Below are 24,149 nucleotides of genomic sequence, written 5' to 3' on the forward strand. Positions count from 1 at the left end.
TGGTGAGATCAATTCAAAACACTGTTACTAAAGCCTCTTATTGGGATTCAAGAATATAGTAATTTGGCAGCTCAGTGTCTATATACACTGCGTTCCAAATTATTATGCAAATTGGATTTAAGTGTCGTAAACATTTAATTTTATATTGTTCAATTAAACTTATGGATGGTATTGTGTCTCAGTGCTCTTTGGATCACTGAAATCAATCTCAGACACCTGTGATAAGTAGTTTGCCAGGTGAGCCCAATTAAAGGAAAACTACTTAAGAAGGACGTTCCACATTATTAAGCAGGCCACAGGTTTCAAGCAATATGGGAAAGAAAAAGGATCTGTCTGCTGCCGAAAAGCGTCAAATAGTGCAATGTCTTGGACAAGGTATGAAAACATTAGATATTTCACGAAAACTTAAGCGAGATCATCGTACTGTGAAGAGATTTGTGGCTGATTCAGAGCACAGGAGGGTTCGTGCAGATAAAGGCAGAATGAGGAAGGTTTCTTCCAGACAAATTCATCGGATTAAGAGAGCAGCTGCAAAAATGCCATTGCAAAGCAGCAAACAGGTATTTGAAGCTGCTGGTGCCTCGGGAGTCCCGAAAACCTCAAGGTGTAGGATCCTCCAGATGCTTGCAGTTGTGCATAAACCTACTATTCGGCCACCCCTAACCAATGCTCACAAGCAGAAACGGTTGCAGTGGGCCCACACATACATGAAGACTAATTTTCAAACAGTCTTGTTTACTGATGAGTGCCGTGCAACCCTGGATGGTCCAGATGGATGGAGTAGTGGATGGTTGGTGGATGGCCACCATGTCCCAACAAGGCTGCGACGTCAGCAAGGAGGTGGCGGAGTCATGTTTTGGGCTGGAATCATGGGGAGACAGCTGGTGGGCCCCTTTAGGGTCCCTGAAGGTGTGAAAATGAACTCTGCAAGGTATGTAGAGTTTCTGACTGAGCACTTTCTTCCATGGTACAAAAAGAAGAACCATGCCTTCCGTAGCAAAATCATCTTCATGCATGACAATGCACCATCTCATGCTGCAAAGAATACCTCTGTGTCATTGGCTGCTATGGGCATAAAAGGAGAGAAACTCATGGTGTGGCCACCATCCTCCCCTGACCTCAACCCTATTGAGAACCTTTGGAGCATCCTCAAGCGAAAGATCTATGATGGTGGGAGGCAGTTAGCATCAAAACAGCAGCTCTGGGAGGCTATTCTGACATCCTGCAAAGAAATTCAATCAGAAACTATCCAAAAACTCACAAGTTCAATGGATGCAAGAATTGTGAAGGTGATATCAAAGAAGGGGTCCTATGTTAACATGTAACTTGCCCTGTTAGGATGTTTTTGATTGAAATAGCTTTTGATTTCAGTAAATATGACCTCCTAATGCTGCAAATTCAACAAATGACCATTTTCAGTTTTTTACAACCTATGAAATGTTTTCAAACTCTGTTGTGCATAATAATTTGGAACAGTGCATTTTGAGTTTTTCATTTTTTAAATAAATACTGTTGTCAGTGGGAGGTTTGTTCAATAAAATTCCAAATGTACCCTAACTGTTGATTACTTGAAAATTATACTGACTGTCATTTGCATCGACAAATTAGGAAAACCAGAGAAAGATATCATTTGCATAATAATTTGGAACGCAGTGTACATAGATGCCAAGCTTGAGTTCGTAATTCTCAAAAAGCGGGCAGCAGTGAGCGAAATTTGTTGCCGTGTTTCCGGCCATTTTTGTTTGCAGTTTTGCTGCATTCACTCACAAAAATAAATTGTTGATATATTTACAATAGGACATTTACAAAATATCTTCATGGAACATGATCTTTACTTGATGTCCTTATCCTTAAAAATCAATCATTTTGACTCGTACGATGTATTGTGGGCTGTTGCTACAAATACACCCATGCTATTTATGACTGGTTTTTTGGTCTGGGGTTTCATGTCTTTGTGGTCCAGTTGGCTAAAACACCAACCCGGACGCTGTCTCCCTCACATCCTGCCAAATTGGACAAACGATGGTTCATTTATTTGTTGACCTTACCAAGATGTACACGTGCGTGGGAGAATGCACAATGACATGTCCATAGTGACACAGTCACACACACACACACACACACACACACACACACACACACACACACACACACACACACACACACACACACACACACCTCCACAGAGGCCAGGGAGATCTTCAGCCGCATGAGTTACAAAGCTGATATTTCAAAATGCATCAAAAACTACAAAAACTTGACTATTTGAAAGAATATTTATTTTTATTTTTAATATAAATTCACAAAATGTATCACAAAAGTTGTGATACTCTCTAAAGAGCAGATGGCAGAATTCTACACCTATGACCTAGATCATATCAAGAAACAACTTCAATTAAATTTGGATAATCATTTAAGTGATTTTTTTCATAAAAATGTATTATTTCACATTCAAGCTACTGGTATAGTTGAGGAATTTTGTGGTAAATAGCTACAAAAGTACTTAATATCTCTAAAAACACACTATTAATGTATAGATGAGAAGTAAACAAAAAAATGATATACTATTTGTATTATTAAAATGTATATATTTTTTTCAATTACGTCATCAATTGTTGGGGTCATATTGACCCCAAATACCAGTAGTGTAAACAGGAAACGAGGACCATATCGGGGTTAAAGCCTTCCTTTCCCTGGAAAAATAGTCCCTGATCGCCTGTAACATTTCCTCCCAACGGCTTAATAACATGTTGTAAAAAAACTTTAAGAAAATAATATAAATAACTATTATTTATAAATATTATAAATAATTATAAATAATAATTCCTGGTAGCATGGCAGCATTATATACAGATAATTATTCTGTCCCCTGTACTTTTTTTGTTTCTAGAGGATATCATTGCGCTTTGTTGTAATGGAATCACCAGATGCTGCTTCTTCTTCAGTCTGTAGACGGGACAGCAGTATGACGGTGGAGTTTAGACTGGAAGAATCGGAAGCAGCTTCTGATAATCTGCCACAGCTCCTGAAAATAATTGAGTGAAATACATCAACACATGCATAACAAATGTGTATGAGTTCAGAAGTGGAAACATTTCAGCTAAGTACAATATCTTATTAAATTAATATCCAATTCATTTTTGTGACAGTCCGTTTTAAAAATAATAATATTTGTTTTATATGTTTCTCCAGTGTCACTAGTTTATTTGTTAAGCAGCAGTGTACTAAATAGGATAATGTGCAGTCAGATAGTCCTTATCAAAAAATAAACACCAAAATGGTTTAAATTTAAATAAATTCAATCCCTGTATGTAAGAACTTTATAAATCTTATGCTTTAGCAAAACACAAATTAACATTAAATTAAGGTTTTTGTTACATTTTTAGAATAATACTTACCTTTTTAAATTTGATGCAAATGACAGCCAGCAGAACAACAACAACAACAACAACAACAACACCACCTACTACAGATAGCACTATGTTGACAATGTTTCTGGAGTATGGAGCAGTTGTCAAAGGTGGAGTTTCTGTGCTGCTGTTCATTTTCAGAGGTTCTGTAACAAACAAACAAGAAGAAAAACTATTAGCACAATTGTAACTTCTCTACAACTCTTAATAAAAACCATTTAAAAGAGACCATTAAACACGTTTAATGGCATAAAGTGAGTTTACTTTGTTTAAATTGAAAGCTTGTGTATTTTGAACTGACTTCAGTATATTGTGACTGTGTCACAGATGCAATCAACTGTTTTATTGTTTACCCAAATGGCCGTTGTCCCTTAGGTGAGCATTTCAGATCACAGGCTTTTCATTGGAACGGTCCTGTCAGGTCATCATCAGGTTAAATTCTCATGAGTTTCTTTTGGGATTCATTGTGTAGTTTGTCACAAATGTTGCTTAAAAAATGTTTATATCTGCATTTATGGACCTAAACATATATTTTATAACGTGTTTTGCATGTCTAAATAAGACAGCGACCATCAACAAAGCACAAAATGATCAGAATAAACCACTTAATGATTCATCATAATACTTGAGTTAAACAAGAGCAACCAAGTTAATACACACAAACGCTTCTTTAAAAACAGACATTTCTATTCAATATTACTACTAATAAAATATATTTTAGGCCTATATTTAAAAAACATTTCTCTTTATTAGAAAAAAATACGTTGAAATATGGTAATACATAAATGGTAACAAAATAGTAAATCATGTTAAATCCGTCTGCAAACCTGTATAGCCCGATCCAAAAACGCTGGGTTTTGACATGAAAGAAATGGCTTCAACTGGAACTCTGCCCAGCCTGGCAAAGCTGGTCAAGCTGGTTCTGACCGGTGGCTAAAAAAGCCACAAAAGTGTCCAAAACACCTCTGAACCAGTTGCTTAACCAGCTAAAACAGGCTGGGAGACCAGCTCAACCCAGCCCAAAACTTGCATCAGCTACTGCTTTAATGTATATTAACACAATTAATAACTAAATATATTCAGTGGTGGCCATACACTCACCGTTAGTCAAATTGAAAGATTTATTCTTGACCTCGTTTCCGACAGCTTGTAAAGTGTATCCAACAGCGTCACGTGCGGTAAAGTTACGAATAACTACAGAAACATTCTCATGGCCGATATGTGCAATGATTCGAGGTGACGTGACGTCTTTACATCCCGACATCTTTTCCTCAAGTGAACAGTTTCGAGAGATAATTCTCCCGTTTTCGGCTGCTTGTAATGTGACTTTACGGACAGGTGCCAGTTCAGACGTGTTGAAGATTAAAGTGACGGTCTTTCCTTCTACCTTCACATTCTCAACACCTGTTAATATGAACAGTGATATTGTAAATTACCGAGTGACACAAACTGACAGTTTTAAATCATAAAACCGTTTGATATAACAATAAGTTTCTATGTGCGAGCAAGACGTGCAGTGGGAGATTCTCACCAGTCGAGAAGTCGAGAAGAAACTGTCTAGAAGTCACAATGTCGGAAAGAAGAACCATCATCATCACTATCACTATCACCTCGACGAACCTGAGCATGTTTGACGCTCTCTGTTGTCACTTGGTTCAAGAACAATGTTTATAATGTTAGTTCACCGTTATTTGCGGTTATTAATGCGTACCGACGCACACGCGAGCAAGTCAATAGGTGCGCAAAATGCAAAACCCGCTTCTAGCCTCACGTGCCGGTACCCTCCCTCTTCGCAGCCAGACAGTTCTGATATGCGGGTTGATCCGAGGTGTCTGGAACGCAGCAATATGCGTGTAGCCATTTAGACAGTTTACAAGAGTCTACTGTACACAGGATTGCACATTTCCCTATGCGCAAATTAGTTTTGTAAAGGCGTAAATTACGTTTCAAGCGTAGGAAAGCAACTTTTGACTCATTTTATTTTGTAGATTAATATGTATGAATGTGTGTTTATGATTCTGTAGCCTAATAACGTGTATTTGATTTTTTAAATCTCTTTTTCATTAATTCTATTGTGTGTTTATGTCTCTGATGTTTGTGCTAAAATATGTTTTTCTTCTTTGCAATAGCCTACTGTGAAAAGCACTTTATAAATATTTTTCAAATTGTATAAATTTGTCTCTCCTCTGCTGTTTGACCCCATTGAGAGACTCCCATAGTAGGAAAAATTACTTTATCATTTTTTGTTCTGTTGAAGACAAAAGATGACATTTTGTAGGACAGCAAACACTTCTGCACTTTTGACAACCAATCTGTCTGGTTATAAGCATTCTTACAAACATATTTCTCTGTGTTCATCAGAACAAAGAAATGTACACAGATTTGTAACAACTCAAAGGTGAGTCAATGACATAATCAAGTGAACAGTTTCGAGAGATAATTCTCCCGTTTTTGGCTGCTTGTAATGTGACTTTACGGACAGGTGCCAGTTCAGACGTGTTGAAGATTAAAGTGACGGTCTTTATTTCTGTTCCCTTCACATTCTCAACACCTATAAACAGTGATATTGTAAATTACCGAATGACACAAACTGACAGTTTTAAATGATAAAACCATTTGATATAACAAAAAGCTTCTATGTGCGAGCAAGACGTGCAGTGGGAGATTCTCACCAGTCGAGAACAAAACTGTCTAGAAGTCACAATGTCGGAAAGAAGCAACATTATCATCACTATCAGCTCGACGAACCTGAGCATGTTTGACGCTCTCTGTTGTCACTTGGTTCAAGAACAATGTTAGTTAACCGTTATTTGCCATTATATTTGCCATAACATGGTGTGTGTTCGTAGTTAAAGCACACACCCTCTTCTCAGTACTGGTCAGTTACGTGCAGCTGCCCCGCTTCTTTGCCTATTAGCATGGTAATGAACAAGAGTTAACACGTGAATTACATAATTTATGCGTAAATTACATTTCAAGCGTAAGAAAGAATCGATTAACTTTTGTGATTATGAACTGCCTAATGTAGTCTATTGTGTATGAATGTGTGTTTATGATTGTGTATGTAATATTGTGTATTTGCACTTTTCCCCCTGAAATCTACACTTGTCTATACTGTTTTTAATCCAAAATTCTTAGTCAATTTAAAATAGTCAATTTAGAGATCACAGCTGGCATCCTCTGAAGCCCTTGTAGGGGTTGTCATCATCTTTCCACAGGTTTTGGGTCATCATACGGCTTTGTTGAGGCCGGAACCCGACTGGAGCTGGTGTAGAGAGCAGATGAAGGAATAATTAGCATAGCTGCTATTCATATAATTTTAGGCAGAGGACAATTAATAATAATTAATCTATATAATCATTAAACTGGGAATGCAAAATTAAAAAATGCAATTGGCTGAAGAGATGTGTTTTTAGTCTAGATTTAAATTGGAAGTGTGAGTCTGCCCCCCGAACAGTGTCAGGAAGGTTATTCCACAGCTCAGGTGTGAGAAAGCTCTACCTCCTTTTGGAGATTTTTTATCCTAGAGTCCAGAGTTTTTCCTCACATCATCAGACTCTCTAACATCTGCAAAAGAGAAAACCACATTAGATGTACAATATAACAATATATAAAACAACAAACTGAATCTGTTTACAGTTTTTCTCGATTGCTAACACACAATTCATGAAACAATTCACCATTTTCTCACAACTATAAACTCATTCTCAGAACAATACTGTAAATCAACTTGTACAAACCCCACACAAAAACGTCCTCATTTTGTTTAACCGTGTTCTCATTCAGAAAACACTGACACATTATATAATGAACTGGTCAAGATGTAAACTCAAATTGCACACATTTATCCAGCAGCAAAACTGATGACACACCAATCAGAATCTCAGGATAGAATCAATCGGAGGTAATTGTGCAAAAAAATATTTTGTCAGAAGACCAAGAAATTGTTATAGTATCCTGTAACAAAATTGGGCAAAAGGTGCCATGTTTATTTATACATTTATGCAATTGTATTCTGTTGCATATTGTTATGATCTGTTCTGTGTTCCCCTGTTACAGTTTTTTTCAACTGCCTTTCAAAGCTGCCTCTCTTTTTCAAAACTTTACACACAAATCCAAGAATTGCACACACAAAATGCCTCACATCTCTTTCAAAATGAAGCACTACATTACAGTTTTTTTCAACTGCTTACACACATTTTCAAAAGGTTGCCTCTTTTTTTCAAAACTTTACACACAAATCCAAGAATTGCACACACAAAATGCAAAATGCCTCAAATCTCTTTCAAAATGAAGCACTACATTAAAAATATCACAAACACATTTCAAAAGCAAACATTTGTCTTCTGTTGCAAACACTTTTACCGTAATGTTATATTTTGGGATATATCATGTACACACAGTTATTCAAAACCTAAAGCTCTTAGTTCATGAGCTCCTCTGTACATTTCTGTACAAGATTGAAAGAAATTGGCAGAGAGATGTTTAAAATTCACTGTAAAAACAAAAGCCAAACTTTTTATTTCTTGTGTTTATTTATGTTTTTGCTGGTTGTGAATACAGTATTACTGTACACGGTACGGAAATTTTTTTTATGGAGGACACGATGTATTGTTGAGGGACTCACAGCATTTATGTTCGCTAAAATTGTGGCATCATTACAGTAAGCATATGGTTGCGTATATTTCACGAATTCTAAAAGCATTATTGGCCAAAACCAAATTCACGATAGCCGTCTCTTGCTCTTCAGTGAACATGTGACCTCGCCCATCATGAAACCTTCGCCTTTCCACTCTGTAGAAGATTCAGGAACAGTGTGAGTGTGTGCCATAAACTGTAACATAATGTACTATTTTATACAATATGGTCAGAATGTCTTCTTACAGTTGGCTGTACTGTTGTACAGTGTGATACCTCACCAGACTGTGACCAATGCAGTGCACCGTAGTAAATGAATGCAAGGGTACTACTGTAAAATACTGTATATGTATTATAGCCTACTGTTTGTGTACATAACAGTAGATTGTTACATACCTGTTCTCATTTCTAAAGGTTCGAATTATACCTGCCANGGGACGGACACAATGCCTGCTTCCAGTACGCTGGGGCAGACGTTGTGGATACGTCCTGCCCGCACTGCGGGCGGTGACGATTCAGACGTTGCGTCACAGGTGGCTGTGTTCCCACGGGACTCAGCCACCACCTCGTTTGCTCCCCGTTCCGTGGCGGCAGGACTACGGCCCTGCCGTCCGCTATGGCAAGCAGCGAGGGTGAGATGAGGATTACTGTGAGCGATAATCCGCCAGCCACGGCTCACGGACCGTTCACACCTCGTTTCGCTCGTCTGACCGTTCCCCAAAAAGACGGTCCACCGTCTTATTCCTCAATCACGTATTCGGACACGATGCGTGATGATGAGAGGTCTCTTGCAGCATCGGGGGGTGACGTACTGCCATCCGACTCTGATGATTCTTCAGGCTCCCTCCCTCGGGGGGTCGAGCCCAGGAAAAAGCGGATGTCGAGATGTCGGCCATGCTTTCCCGGGCCGCCGTGAGTGTTGGGTTGCAGTGCCCGCACTGCCTCTCCCGGCGTTCGCGGCTGGCTACATGGGACCTCGGGTTTGAGCGCGGCTCCAAGCCGTGCCCGCCCCCAGTGCCGTGTTTGCATGAGGAACTTTGTAAGACCTGGAACGCCCCTTTCCGGCACGTTTCACGTCAAATAAAGTTCTGTCACCCTCTCTTCCCTCGAGGTTGAGACAGCTGGAGGATGCGTCGGTGTCCCCCAGGTGGAGTTTGCCACCGCGGTGCACTCGTGCCCGTAGGTGGCAGCCACCTGGGGGGGCTCGACCTAGACTCCCGTCCAAAGCATGTGCTGCCTCGGCATCTCTGGTGTCGAGAGCTTACATTGCGGCGGACCAAGCTGCCTCCTCTCTCCACGCTATGGCTCCTGCCAGGCCAGGGCGTTGAGAGAGCTCCACGAGGGTAAGACCGACCCAGCGCTTATGCAGGAACTCCGCGCCATCACCGACCTCGCTCTACGGGCGACCAAGGAACTTCCTCTCGTGCAGGGAAGCACGTGCTGGTCCGGTCGGACAGCACAGCTGCTGTGGCGTATTCTTCACTCACAGCAGCTAACATGACTCGCCCGACGCCTCCTCCTCTGGAGTCAGCAGGTGATCAGCTCCCTGCGAGCCACACACATCCCAGGCATCCTGAACCAGACAGCCGATGTGCTCTCTCGTCAGTTGACGCCTTGCGGAGAGTGGCGACTCCCTCCCCGCGCAGCCGGCTCATTTGGGGGCAGTTTGGCCAGGCACAGGTGGTCCTGTTGCCTCCCCGATCTCCTCCCATTGTCCGCTTGAGTACTCCCTGTCCGAGGTACCCTCGGCACGGATGCCCTTGCGCACAGCTGGCCGCGGGACAAGCGGAAGTACGCTTCCCCCCAGGGAGCCTCATTGCACAGAGCCTGTGCAAGGCCAGGGAAGAGGAGCATCAAGTGGTACTAGTTACGCCCCTTCGGCCTAACCAGGACTTGGTTCTCGGAGCTGAGGCTCTGACAACAACTCCCCCCTGGCCGCTCCCCCTGGCGGACAGCTTCCCCAGGGGAAGGGGCACGTTACGGCATCCCAGGCAAAACCTGGTCTCCATGTCTGGACGGGACGAGGAGATCCTGAGTGACCCACCCCCGGTCCGGTTGGGACGTCACTCAGGCTAGGGCTTCGGCCACTGGGCGGCTATACGCCCATAGGTGGCGCCTCTTCTCGTCCTGGTGCTCTTCTCACCGAGAAGACCCGCGGAGTTGCTCGGTCGGGTACGAGCTGTCCCGTCCTCAAGAGGGCGGGGGAGTAACCTCTCCCCCTCCACACTGGGAATGTATGTAGCCGCTACGGCCGCTCATCATGACCCAAGTGCTGGGTAGCCTCTGGGACAGCACGACCTGGTCATTAGGTTCCTAAGGGGCGCGAGAGGGTGACCACCTTACCCGCGCTCCGTACCCTCTTGCGACCTAGGTGGCGGGCCTCAAGAGGCCCCGCCCCCTTCGAGCCTCTCGGGGTTGCCGCTCTTTCTCAGTCTTGATAAAGACGGCTTTCCGCATGGCGCTCACCTCCAAGAGGGTAGGGGATCTACAAGCACCCTCCGTGTCCACAGATTGCCTAGAACTCGGGGCCGGGATTCTCACGTTATCTTGAGACCCCGCCCCGGCTACGTGCCCAAGGTTCCCACCACTCTCCCGAGAGACCAGGTGGTGAACCTGCAGGCGCTCCCCACCGGGGAGGAAGACCCAACCTATCCGTGTTGTGTCCAGTACGCGCACGGCGCCTCTACTTGGACCGCACGCAGAGCCCAGAAGCTCTGAGCAGCTCTTTGTCTGTTTCGGAGGTCAGCAGAAGGGAGGGCTGTCTCCAAACAGAGGCTGGCGCACTGGATCGTGGATGCCCTCGTTAGGGCATACCGATCTTTTTTCCTGCCCGTTGGGGGTGAGGCACACCCCTCGTGGCTGGCTCAGGGCGCCTCTCTGGCAGACATCTGCGGAGCTGCGGGTTGGGCTATGCCTAACAACTCCGTGAGGTTCTAATACCTACGCGCGGAACCGGTGTCAGCCCGCATCCTGGCAAGGTGTGGGACCGGCAGCCGGTAGGGCGTACGCCTGCGGAAGCCCTTCCCCCTCCGGGGGGAGCAGTGGCGATCCCGCCTCACTTCTTTCCCCTCGGGTAAAGAACAGGCATTCCATCCATCACTAAGCACCCTTCCAGGGGACAGGCTGGGCAGAGCAGCCCTGCCCCCTTAGGCCGGGGAACAGTTGAGTTATCTCCCACATAGCTCTAACCGGACCTAGTGCTCCAGACGTGGTAACCCCCCCTCCGTGGGCTGTTCCGTCTGATGTATCCTCATGAATGGTTCCCACCTTGGCAACCCATGACCTCCCCAGGTGGACTCCCACCTTGCGGTTAACTCCTGCAGTCCGCACATTCTTCCCATGAGTTCTCCCCTGATGGTGAGACCATGTGGTGTCTCCACTAATTCCTCCCTACGGTAGGTAGTGGCCTCTGCAGCGTTTTTCCCCCCCAGGGGGGAATAATGCTTACCCAGTGGCCCGTACGGTGCCGGGCGGCTTCTCGCCATTTAGAGAATCAGGCCTCCGCCCGTGACGGCCGGCGTTAGGGGGCTTCCCAACTTTTTGTGGAAAGCTCTGGGTCCCCCTTCCTCTCCACTGGAAGGTCATAATTTCGCGTTAGCGTGTTCGTCTGACTCGCCCAGGCCAGTCAACGTCGCTCCGCAGAGATTGTGACGCGGCTCAGTGCTGTGGCGTTTTCCATAGGAACCCCATTCTGTCGGTTCGACACAACGTCGAGAGACCGACAGAAAGGGAACGTCTTGGTTACGGATGTAACCTCGGTTCCCTGATGGAGGGAACGAGACGTTGTGTCCCTCATGCCACAACACTGGCCGCCCACCCCAGCGGTCGGGGGAGGATGCTTAGGCTCCTCAGACCAAAGGTGAATGAATGAGCACGCCGGCTTCCCTCTTATACCCGGACATCCGGGGAGGAGCCCGGCATGCAAATTTCATTCGCCAATTTTCATTGGCCTTTTCTAAATACTCAGAAGATGATAGGTTCTCAAGACAAACCCATTCTGTCGGTTCGACACAACGTCTCGTTCCCTCCATCAGGGAACCGAGGTTACATCCGTAACCAAGACGTTTACTTTGTTTAAATTGAAAGCTTGTGTATTTTGAACTGACTTTAGTATATTGTGTGTGTCACAGATGCAATCAACTGTTTTATTGTTTACCCAAATGGCCGATACAGTATAAATTGTCCCTTAGGTGAGCATTTCAGATCACAGGCTTTTCATTGGAACGGTCCTATCAGGTCATCATCAGGATAAATTCTCATGAGTTTCCTTTGGGATTCATTGTGTAGTTTGTGTCACAAATGTTGTTTAAAAAAATGTTTATATCTGCATTTATGGACCTAAACATATATTTTATAACGTGTTTTGCATGTCTAAATAAGACAGCGACCATCAACAAAGCACAAAATGATCAGAATAAACCACTTAATGATTCATCATAATACTTGAGTTAAACAAGAGCAACCAAGTTAATACACACAAACACGCTTCTTTAAAAACAGACATTTCTATTAAATATTACTACTAATAAAAAATATTTTAGGCCTATATTTAAAAAACATTTCTCTTTATTAGAAAAAAAGACGATGAAATATGGTAATACATAAATGGAAACAAAATAATAAATCATGTTAAATCCGTCTGCAAACCTGTATAGCCCGATCCAAAAACGCTGGGTTTTGACATGAAAGAAATGGCTTCAACTGGAACTCTGCCCAGCCTGGCAAAGCTGGTCAAGCTGGTTCTGACCGGTGGCTAAAAAAGCCACAAAAGTGTCCAAAACACCTCTGAACCAGTTGCTTTACCAGCTCAAACCAGGCTGGGAGACCAGCTCAACCCAGCCCAAAACTTGCATCAGCTACTGCTTTAATGTATATTAACACAATTAATAACTAAATATATTCAGTGGTGGCCATACACTCACCGTTAGTCAAATTGAAAGATTTATTCTTGACCTCGTTTCCGACAGTAAAGTGTGAAGTGTATCCTCCAGCGTCACGTGCGGTAAAGTTACGAATAACTACAGAAACATTCTCATGGCCGATATAGACAAAGAATCGAGGTGACGTGACGTCTTTACATCCCGACATCTTTTCCTCAAGTGAACAGTTTCGAGAGATAATTCTCCCGTTTTCGGCTGCTTGTAATGTGACTTTACGGACAGGTGCCAGTTCAGACGTGTTGAAGATTAAAGTGACGGTCTTTCCTTCTACCTTCACATTCTCAACACCTGTTAATATGAACAGTGATATTGTAAATTACCGAGTGACACAAACTGACAGTTTTAAATCATAAAACCTTTTGATATAACAATAAGTTTCTATGTGCGAGCAAGACGTGCAGTGGGAGATTCTCACCAGTCGAGAAGTCGAGAAGAAACTGTCTAGAAGTCACAATGTCGGAAAGAAGAACCATCATCATCACTATCACCTCGACGAACCCGAGCATGTTTGACGCTCTCTGTTGTCACTTGATTCAAGAACAATGTTTATAATGTTAGTTCACCGTTATTTGCGGTTATTAATGCGTACCGACGCACACGCGAGCCAAGGTGTGTGTAAGCAGTGCAAATCGCTCCATAGTGTACAGTTACGCGCAGGTGCCGCCCTGCCGATTTGCATAGAACGAGGTTACACTAATGATTCATGCGTTTACACATGGCTTTACATTGCCTGTTTCCAATTAACATATTACGAAAAATGTAACTATTAAGAAAGCATCATTTGAAATACACTACTGTAAAGTAATCTTAGATGAAAGTAGATGAAGTAGACAAGACAAGTTCAAAAACCAATATAAACTAGATGTGTCACATTTAAAGAACCAGAGAGTAGATCCAAATGCAGTTTAGAAATTTAACTACATAAACAAGACAAAACAAAGCAAACCAATGTAATCTACGAGCAACACAGGAATGTAAAACAAAGACGACAACAAACAAAGGAACCACTAGGGCTTAAATACACTGCGATAACAAGGAAACAAGAAAGACCTGGGGAAACGAATTAACGCGAAAAAGTACAAACTACAAAACAAGGCACAAGACAGGAAATAATATAAAAGTCCATAATACAGTTTTTTTCAACTGCTTACACACAAAATGTTTACTTGTCACACAATTTCTGAAACCTGACACTCAAACACCAGAACCACACATCGGCAAAACCATACACTAATTATCGACCTTTGACTCAGTTTTCAGTTTCATAAAACACCTTTTGCAAAACACAACACACAATTCTCTATGTAACACACAAAAATCTTACAGGAAGTATATTGATTTCCTTTTTCCAAACACAACCAATCAAAATGCCACACTAATTCCTCAGTGCCTCACACTAACTCCTCACATGTGCAAACACTCATTGCTTTACTTAACACCAACCAATCATGACTTTAGAAGAGGCCTATAAATAGGCCAAGGGTCAAGTTATAGGTTTTGAACAATGGATGCAAACAATGTAGACAGAGTAAGGGGAGTTGGAGGGAGAGCCAGAGGACGAGGCAGAGTTTGAATTAGAGGACGAGTTGGAAGAAGAGGAGGAAGACGAGGAACAAGAAGTGTGGTCTCGAATGAGATCAGGGCTACAGTCATTGATCATGTGATAAACCATGGTTTACTGTAACAACAAGAGAGGCTGTACAGAGAGTCCAGCCCAATTTGAGTCGATTTACAATGGCAGGTATAATTCGAACCTTTAGAAATGAGAACAGGTATGTAACAATCTACTGTTATGTACACAAACAGTAGGCTATAATACATATACAGTATTTTACAGTAGTATCCTTGCATTCATTTACTACGGTGCACTGCATTGGTCACAGTCTGGTGAGGTATCACACTGTACAACAGTACAGCCGACTGTAAGAAGACATTCTGACCTTATTGTATAAAATAATACATTATGTTACAGTTTATGGCACACACTCACACTGTTCCTGAATCTTCTACAGAGTGGAAAGGCGAAGGTTTCATGTTCACTGAAGAGCAAGAGACGGCTATCGTGAATTTGGTTTTGGCCAATAATGCTTTTAGAATTCGTGAAATATACGCAACCATATGCTTACTGTAATGATGCCACAATTTTAGCGAACATAAATGCTGTGAGTCCCTCAACAATACATCGTGTCCTCCATAAAAAAAATTTCCGTACCGTGTACAGTAATACTGTATTCACAACCAGCAAAAACATAAATAAACACAAGAAATAAAAAGTTTGGCTTTTGTTTTTACAGTGAATTTTAAACATCTCTCTGCCAATTTCTTTCAATCTTGTACAGAAATGTACAGAGGAGCTCATGAACTAAGAGCTTTAGGTTTTGAATAACTGTGTGTACATGATATATCCCAAAATATAACATTACGGTAAAAGTGTTTGCAACAGAAGACAAATGTTTGCTTTTGAAATGTGTTTGTGATATTTTTAATGTAGTGCTTCATTTTGAAAGAGATTTGAGGCATTTTGCATTTTGTGTGTGCAATTCTTGGATTTGTGTGTAAAGTTTTGAAAAAAAGAGGCAACCTTTTGAAAATGTGTGTAAGCAGTTGAAAAAAACTGTAATGTAGTGCTTCATTTTGAAAGAGATGTGAGGCATTTTGTGTGTGCAATTCTTGGATTTGTGTGTAAAGTTTTGAAAAAGAGAGGCAGCTTTGAAAGGCAGTTGAAAAAAACTGTAACAGGGGAACACAGAACAGATCATAACAATATGCAACAGAATACAATTGCATAAATGTATAAATAAACATGGCACCTTTTGCCCAATTTTGTTACAGGATACTATAACAATTTCTTGGTCTTCTGACAAAATATTTTTTTGCACAATTACCTCCGATTGATTCTATCCTGAGATTCTGATTGGTGTGTCATCAGTTTTGCTGCTGGATAAATGTGTGCAATTTGAGTTTACATCTTGACCAGTTCATTATATAATGTGTCAGTGTTTTCTGAATGAGAACACGGTTAAACAAAATGAGGACGTTTTTGTGTGGGGTTTGTACAAGTTGATTTACAGTATTGTTCTGAGAATGAGTTTATAGTTGTGAGAAAATGGTGAATTGTTTCATGAATTGTGTGTTAGCAATCGAGAAAAACTGTAAACAGATTCAGTTTGTTGTTTTATATATTGTTATATTGTACATCTAATGTGGTTTTCTCTTTTGCAGATGTTAGAGAGTCTGATGATGTGAGGAAAAACTCTGGACTCTAGGATAAAAAATCTCCAAAAGGAGGTAGAGCTTTCTCACACCTGAGCTGTGGAATAACCTTCCTGACACTGTTCGGGGGGCAGACTCACACTTCCAATTTAAATCTAGACTAAAAACACATCTCTTCAGCCAATTGCATTTTTTAATTTTGCATTCCCAGTTTAATGATTATATAGATTAATTATTATTAATTGTCCTCTGCCTAAAATTATATGAATAGCAGCTATGCTAATTATTCCTTCATCTGCTCTCTACACCAGCTCCAGTCGGGTTCCGGCCTCAACAAAGCCGTATGATGACCCAAAACCTGTGGAAAGATGATGACAACCCCTACAAGGGCTTCAGAGGATGCCAGCTGTGATCTCTAAATTGACTATTTTAAATTGACTAAGAATTTTGGATTAAAAACAGTATAGACAAGTGTAGATTTCAGGGGGAAAAGTGCAAATACACAATATTACATACACAATCATAAACACACATTCATACACAATAGACTACATTAGGCAGTTCATAATCACAAAAGTTAATCGATTCTTTCTTACGCTTGAAATGTAATTTACGCATAAATTATGTAATTCACGTGTTAACTCTTGTTCATTACCATGCTAATAGGCAAAGAAGCGGGGCAGCTGCACGTAACTGACCAGTACTGAGAAGAGGGTGTGTGCTTTAACTACGAACACACACCATGTTATGGCAAATATAATGGCAAATAACGGTTAACTAACATTGTTCTTGAACCAAGTGACAACAGAGAGCGTCAAACATGCTCAGGTTCGTCGAGCTGATAGTGATGATAATGTTGCTTCTTTCCGACATTGTGACTTCTAGACAGTTTTGTTCTCGACTGGTGAGAATCTCCCACTGCACGTCTTGCTCGCACATAGAAGCTTTTTGTTATATCAAATGGTTTTATCATTTAAAACTGTCAGTTTGTGTCATTCGGTAATTTACAATATCACTGTTTATAGGTGTTGAGAATGTGAAGGGAACAGAAATAAAGACCGTCACTTTAATCTTCAACACGTCTGAACTGGCACCTGTCCGTAAAGTCACATTACAAGCAGCCAAAAACGGGAGAATTATCTCTCGAAACTGTTCACTTGATTATGTCATTGACTCACCTTTGAGTTGTTACAAATCTGTGTACATTTCTTTGTTCTGATGAACACAGAGAAATATGTTTGTAAGAATGCTTATAACCAGACAGATTGGTTGTCAAAAGTGCAGAAGTGTTTGCTGTCCTACAAAATGTCATCTTTTGTCTTCAACAGAACAAAAAATGATAAAGTAATTTTTCCTACTATGGGAGTCTCTCAATGGGGTCAAACAGCAGAGGAGAGACAAATTTATACAATTTGAAAAATATTTATAAAGTGCTTTTCACAGTAGGCTATTGCAAAGAAGAAAAACATATTTTAGCACAAACATCAGAGACATAAACACACAATAGAATTAATGAAAAAGAGATTTAAAAAATCAAATACACGTTATTAGGCTACAGAATCATAAACACACATTCATACATATTAATCTACAAAATAAAATGAGTCAAAAGTTGCTTTCCTACGCTTGAAACGTAATTTACGCCTTTACAAAACTAATTTGCGCATAGGGAAATGTGCAATCCTGTGTACAGTAGACTCTTGTAAACTGTCTAAATGGCTACACGCATATTGCTGCGTTCCAGACACCTCGGATCAACCCGCATATCAGAACTGTCTGGCTGCGAAGAGGGAGGGTACCGGCACGTGAGGCTAGAAGCGGGTTTTGCATTTTGCGCACCTATTGACTTGCTCGCGTGTGCGTCGGTACGCATTAATAACCGCAAATAACGGTGAACTAACATTATAAACATTGTTCTTGAACCAAGTGACAACAGAGAGCGTCAAACATGCTCAGGTTCGTCGAGGTGATAGTGATAGTGATGATGATGGTTCTTCTTTCCGACATTGTGACTTCTAGACAGTTTCTTCTCGACTTCTCGACTGGTGAGAATCTCCCACTGCACGTCTTGCTCGCACATAGAAACTTATTGTTATATCAAATGGTTTTATGATTTAAAACTGTCAGTTTGTGTCACTCGGTAATTTACAATATCACTGTTCATATTAACAGGTGTTGAGAATGTGAAGGTAGAAGGAAAGACCGTCACTTTAATCTTCAACACGTCTGAACTGGCACCTGTCCGTAAAGTCACATTACAAGCAGCCGAAAACGGGAGAATTGTGTCTCGAAACTGTTCACTTGAGGAAAAGATGTCGGGATGTAAAGACGTCACGTCACCTCGAATCATTGCACATATCGGCCATGAGAATGTTTCTGTAGTTATTCGTAACTTTACCGCACGTGACGCTGTTGGATACACTTTACAAGCTGTCGGAAACGAGGTCAAGAATAAATCTTTCAATTTGACTAACGGTGAGTGTATGGCCACCACTGAATATATTTAGTTATTAATTGTGTTAATATACATTAAAGCAGTAGCTGATGCAAGTTTTGGGCTGGGTTGAGCTGGTCTCCCAGCCTGTTTTAGCTGGTTAAGCAACTGGTTCAGAGGTGTTTTGGACACTTTTGTGGCTTTTTTAGCCACCGGTCAGAACCAGCTTGACCAGCTTTGCCAGGCTGGGCAGAGTTCCAGTTGAAGCCATTTCTTTCATGTCAAAACCCAGCGTTTTTGGATCGGGCTATACAGGTTTGCAGACGGATTTAACATGATTTACTATTTTGTTACCATTTATGTATTACCATATTTCAACGTATTTTTTTCTAATAAAGAGAAATGTTTTTTAAATATAGGCCTAAAATATATTTTATTAGTAGTAATATTGAATAGAAATGTCTGTTTTTAAAGAAGCGTTTGTGTGTATTAACTTGGTTGCTCTTGTTTAACTCAAGTATTATGATGAATCATTAAGTGGTTTATTCTGATCATTTTGTGCTTTGTTGATGGTCGCTGTCTTATTTAGACATGCAAAACACGTTATAAAATATATGTTTAGGTCCATAAATGCAGATATAAACATTTTTTAAGCAACATTTGTGACAAACTACACAATGAATCCCAAAAGAAACTCATGAGAATTTAACCTGATGATGACCTGACAGGACCGTTCCAATGAAAAGCCTGTGATCTGAAATGCTCACCTAAGGGACAACGGCCATTTGGGTAAACAATAAAACAGTTGATTGCATCTGTGACACAGTCACAATATACTGAAGTCAGTTCAAAATACACAAGCTTTCAATTTAAACAAAGTAAACTCACTTTATGCCATTAAACGTGTTTAATGGTCTCTTTTAAATGGTTTTTATTAAGAGTTGTAGAGAAGTTACAATTGTGCTAATAGTTTTTCTTCTTGTTTGTTTCTTACAGAACCTCTGAAAATGAACAGCAGCACAGAAACTCCACCTTTGACAACTGCTCCATTCTCCAGAAACATTGTCAAAATAGTGCTATCTGTAGTAGGTGGTGTTGTTGTTGTTGTTGTTGTTCTGCTGGCTGTCATTTGCATCAAATTTAAAAAGGTAAGTATTATTCTAAAAATGTAACAAAAACCGTAATTTAATGTTTATTTGTGTTTTGGTAAAGCATAAGATTTATAAAGTTCTTACATACAGGGATTGAATTTAACAAACAAAAACTAGAGAAGTGAAGAAATGCAGTGCTATAATTAAACCAATATCCTTCAAAAAGGTCTCTTCTGTATAACAGATAAATCAAATAATGTTCAGTCAAATTAAAAGTCAAGGTTTTGGCATCATTGCTGGCTGCTGTCATGTCCTCATCTCACATATAAAACACTGGCGATGTCAACTACATGATAACGCACTCGCATAAAGAAGCCATGTTGACAAGTTTCAGGAAGTAAGGGCACAATACAAAAGATGTAGACTCTTCAATACCCTGTAAATGGCAATATAGCTTCTTCTGTGCAGATAAAGTTAGATGCCATGCGAAATGTAATGTGCAATTGCACTAGATCTTTACGGAGTAGTCAAGTAGAGAGTAAAAGTTACAAATATCTTTGATACTCAGTAAAACTACAACAGTAGCCAAAAAGATACTCAGTACAGTAACTAATTACATTTGTTCCAGTACTTCACACCACTGGACATACTTGTAGCTTGGCAAATACATCACTTTCACTTGATTTGTTTTACTTTTGCAGAAACGTCATTCTTCTGTCCCGACTTCAGACTGTGAAAAAGGAGCAACGTCTGGATTTCATCGCAACAACAACTGTCTAGATAATGAAGCTGACCAGAACCTTTGATCTGTGTCGGTCGGTGGTGGAATTAACCTCCAAACTTCACCAGATTTGCTGAGATCATGACATGTTCATTTGATCATGTTTTTTCTTCTCTCTAGCTGCGTCCCAATTCACGTACTATCCGTCCTAAATAGTATTCCAAAGTAGAATTAGTATGTCATGTTGAAAAGAGTATTCCAAAGATTCCCGGATGGTCGACTACTTCCGGTAGAAATTGGAAGTGCAGAATGATGCACACTCTAACGGCTGATATTACCCACAATTCACCGCGAGTAGGTGGAGTTTAGTGATGCTCCACTGCATTAAAAAGTTTCAAAAGTTTCCATCTTTTTGGCTCATTCACATTTATTGCTGCCCTTTGACCTTTTGAGATCACCCCTTTTGTTATTGCGTGCCTTTTGTATTAAATGTTCCACCAGTTTGTCACCAACATTCTTGTTTTCATGTCAGTCCTTGTCTTTATTCGTTTAATGTTGTTTGTGACTTGTTTTCCTGTGTACCGGGGAAAGCAGACAGGGAAGAAAGTCACGCGACATACATTTTACACACGTAGGTTTTAGAATTATTCTGTATTACATACACTGGACTAGGAGTGAGTGCCACCCCATGTATGTTTTGTGCTGGGCTAGTTAGTGTAGTTTAGAAGACCTGCTTATTTTATTCTTTATTTTCATTAGTTAGGTTAGAGGGCATTAAAATGAGTTAGTTTTATTACGTTTTGTTATTTTTGTTTCTTATAACTGTTTCCCTGGAGTGAGTTTTTAACCGCAATTTCTGAGTTCCTTTTTAAAACACGATACATTTGCAGATGTACAAACATACTGTAGGCTAAAATATCTAATCATGAAATTTCATGAGTAGGCTACCGAACATTTATTTTATTTATCGTTTACTTACATGTGCTTTGGAAGGATTAACTGTTTTCACCATGGTAAATCGCTGTAACGACCTTGCTCCATTGATATGTACTAGACATTATTTTGCGTTTATGAACTGTACATTATTATGCTGGTGTATGTGACATAAAATAAATACATGTGTGCTTACAACATTGTTTGAGTAGCCGTTTGTGTTAGTATTATAATGATACATACGTCCACCGAAATAGGTGAACACTTGTGAAGTGTGCGCATGTCAGCAGATTATATCGGATTTGAAGCTTGTCATGTAAACACGCACATCAATCAGATCACTTAATTTACCTTTCATGTAAACACTACATTCAGATTGCACAATCTGATTAAATTCAATCCGATCTGTCCATGTAAACGCAGCTACTGTTATGAGAAATAGACGCTTGTGATGAATCGGTGTCACTCCACCAGATGGAGCCAAAAGACTGCAGACAACGGAAAATCACAGCTTTAGGGGATGAATATCCTCCCAGCTAACGGAACATTCTCAGTTCTCTCGACATTAAAAAATGTTCAAGCAGTAATGTTAAAAGAGCAATTTATCAACATTGTATGTCAATAAACGTTCTAAAAAACGTTGATAAAACGATGGTATTGTGTCACATAAAATGCACGTTTTACCCTTTAATACAGCCATGGTTGGTATTTTAATGTGTATGTACACTGTAACTTTAGAGACGGTCCCTAAATTCACGACTATCCAACGCCAAGTTTATTTTTTTAATAACTTTGCATAAGCAAAGTATAATGATCCATGATATCATCTGAGCTAAATTAAGGCAGAATTAGGCTACTGAACACTGTACAGGAATAAAACTCAAAGCTATTTTATTATAAAAATGACATGACCTTACCTGAGTGATGTTGGGGATTTGCCCAGTTTTAAAGGAGGCGCTCCATATCATAGTCATGCGAGAGTACAGAGTAAAACCACCACAACTAACAACATCCAAACTCTCCAAAATCCGCTCCAGACTATTAGACGCAGTTGTGCTGTTATTATGTGTTCAGATTTAGAAACGTGCAGTTGTTGAATAATAAACTAATCAAACTGAAGATTTTGTATTTGTTTATAAAGCTGACTGACTAAAGTACTGACTTCATACTAAACGACCCGCTCTTCACGAGACTAGTTTCTCTTTCTCTTTTACAGACAATGAGATGACGATGAAATGGCATCGATTTACTTTACACAAATCAAACACCAAACATAAACAAACTAAAGATCCAGTTTAAAGAAATTCTACCGTATAGACGGTTTACTTTATGCAGTTTATTAATGCATTTGAATGTTTTCCACATTTAACAGTAGGCTATGTTAGGCTTACTATGGTGCTGGTTCATGAACCAGAGCACAGCACAGAAGAAATGAATGATGCAATGAAATCTATCATTGAGGTTTGGAGGAAGACATGAGTTTCTGGATCTTACCACACAAGTGTTCATGTTGATGGAAAAACTGGTGCAGATGATGGAAGACAACAGCAGAAGTTATTACTCAACAGAAACATTTTGGGATGCACAGCTGGAGAAACTTCTAAATCTCGAAGAGATGAACAAGAAACACATGCAAACACTATAGGTGATAATCAGAAAATCTAAACATCACGCACAGTATAGATGACTGAACCAATAGCACGTTTTAAGTGACCATTAAGTAACCGTTTTAAGTAACCCCATATTCAGTTTATTTTTCATACCCAGATCAAATGGAATATGCACATTTTCTGTTATTTTGAATCTACAGAACAGATTTTCATTGTGTTCAACAGAGCTGAGAATATTAATTAGCTGAAATATGCTTTGTGGCAAAATCACTGTGATTGACACTCCAGGACTGTTTGATACTGAACTGAGTCATGAAGAGATCCAGACAGAAATGACCAACTGTATCTCAATGACACTGCCAGGACCACATGTGTTCATTATTGTGTTGAGTTTAGCACAACGCTTCACTAAAGAAGAGACAGAATCAGTCTAGATCATCCAAGAGACTTTTGGTGAAAACTCTTTAATGCACATCATGGTGCTCTTCACCAGAGGAGATGATCTTAAATATAAAACCATTGAAGAGTACCTGAAGAACACCAGATCTCCTTTACAGAACCTCATAGAACAGTGTGGATACAGATATCATGTGTTCATTAATACTGAGACTGAAGACCAAACACAAGTTTCTGCTCTACTGGAGAAAATAGACGCCATGGTGAAAGAAAACGGAGGGAGTTACTACTCAAGTAAAATATTCAGACAGATGGAGCGAGACAAACAAGAGAAACAAATAAAGATACTGATGGACAGAATTGAGCAACTGAGCAGAGAGAAAGAAGAAGAGATGGAGAGAATGAAGATGATGATGGAGAAAGAAAAACAGAACCATGAGCAAAAGAGGAGGAAAACAAAAGATGAGTTTGGAGAGAGAGAAAGGAGGTATAAAAGTGAAATGGAGGAAGAAAAACAGATGCAACATGAGATGAGAACAGAACGAGACACAGTTAAACATGAAATAAAAGAAAGAAAGAAAGAAAGAAAATAAATACCTCCAGATTAAATATGATGAAAAAATAGAAAAATTGATGAATTTAAAAGAGAATGAAAAACAGCACCATGAGACAGAGATGAAGTGAAAAGAAGATGAAATGAAGGAGCAGGATAGACAGACACGAGACGAGATGAGAACGAGAGACATTTAAAAATGAAATGGAG

At 40.4% G+C, this 24,149-nt stretch overlaps 3 protein-coding genes across 4 annotated transcripts; 2 read left to right on the forward strand and 1 right to left on the reverse strand.

Annotated features, from left to right (window-relative positions):
• Window positions 1-2,367: 2,367 nt before the first annotated feature.
• LOC130545174 (uncharacterized) lies at window positions 2,368-13,543 on the reverse strand. 2 transcript variants are annotated; one of them, XM_057319544.1, is made up of 4 exons: window positions 13,404-13,543; window positions 12,971-13,276; window positions 3,399-3,556; window positions 2,368-3,025 (listed from the first exon to the last, which is right to left on the reverse strand). In XM_057319544.1, the coding sequence occupies exons 1-4, from the start codon at window positions 13,492-13,494 to the stop codon at window positions 2,942-2,944; spliced, it is 639 nt and encodes a 212-aa protein (XP_057175527.1). In that variant the 5' UTR covers window positions 13,495-13,543; the 3' UTR covers window positions 2,368-2,941. The 2 variants fall into 2 exon arrangements, with proteins under 2 accessions (XP_057175527.1, XP_057175526.1); XM_057319543.1 differs by lacking the exons at window positions 12,971-13,276; window positions 13,404-13,543 and adding exons at window positions 4,512-4,814; window positions 4,942-5,190.
• A 4,454-nt stretch (window positions 13,544-17,997) lies between these two features.
• LOC130545173 (uncharacterized) lies at window positions 17,998-21,565 on the forward strand. The gene is made up of 4 exons (XM_057319542.1): window positions 17,998-18,246; window positions 18,374-18,676; window positions 19,632-19,783; window positions 20,428-21,565. The coding sequence occupies exons 1-4, from the start codon at window positions 18,150-18,152 to the stop codon at window positions 20,530-20,532; spliced, it is 657 nt and encodes a 218-aa protein (XP_057175525.1). The 5' UTR covers window positions 17,998-18,149; the 3' UTR covers window positions 20,533-21,565.
• Window positions 21,566-23,309: 1,744 nt separating this feature from the next.
• Window positions 23,310-24,036, forward strand: LOC130545530 (GTPase IMAP family member 9-like). Its single transcript, XM_057320077.1, has one exon. The coding sequence runs from the start codon at window positions 23,458-23,460 to the stop codon at window positions 23,977-23,979; it is 522 nt and encodes a 173-aa protein (XP_057176060.1). The 5' UTR covers window positions 23,310-23,457; the 3' UTR covers window positions 23,980-24,036.
• Window positions 24,037-24,149: the final 113 nt, after the last annotated feature.

The sequence above is a fragment of the Triplophysa rosa genome, linkage group LG21 (genome assembly GCF_024868665.1).
Source record: "Triplophysa rosa linkage group LG21, Trosa_1v2, whole genome shotgun sequence".
In the NCBI taxonomy this organism is placed as follows: domain Eukaryota; kingdom Metazoa; phylum Chordata; class Actinopteri; order Cypriniformes; family Nemacheilidae; genus Triplophysa; species Triplophysa rosa.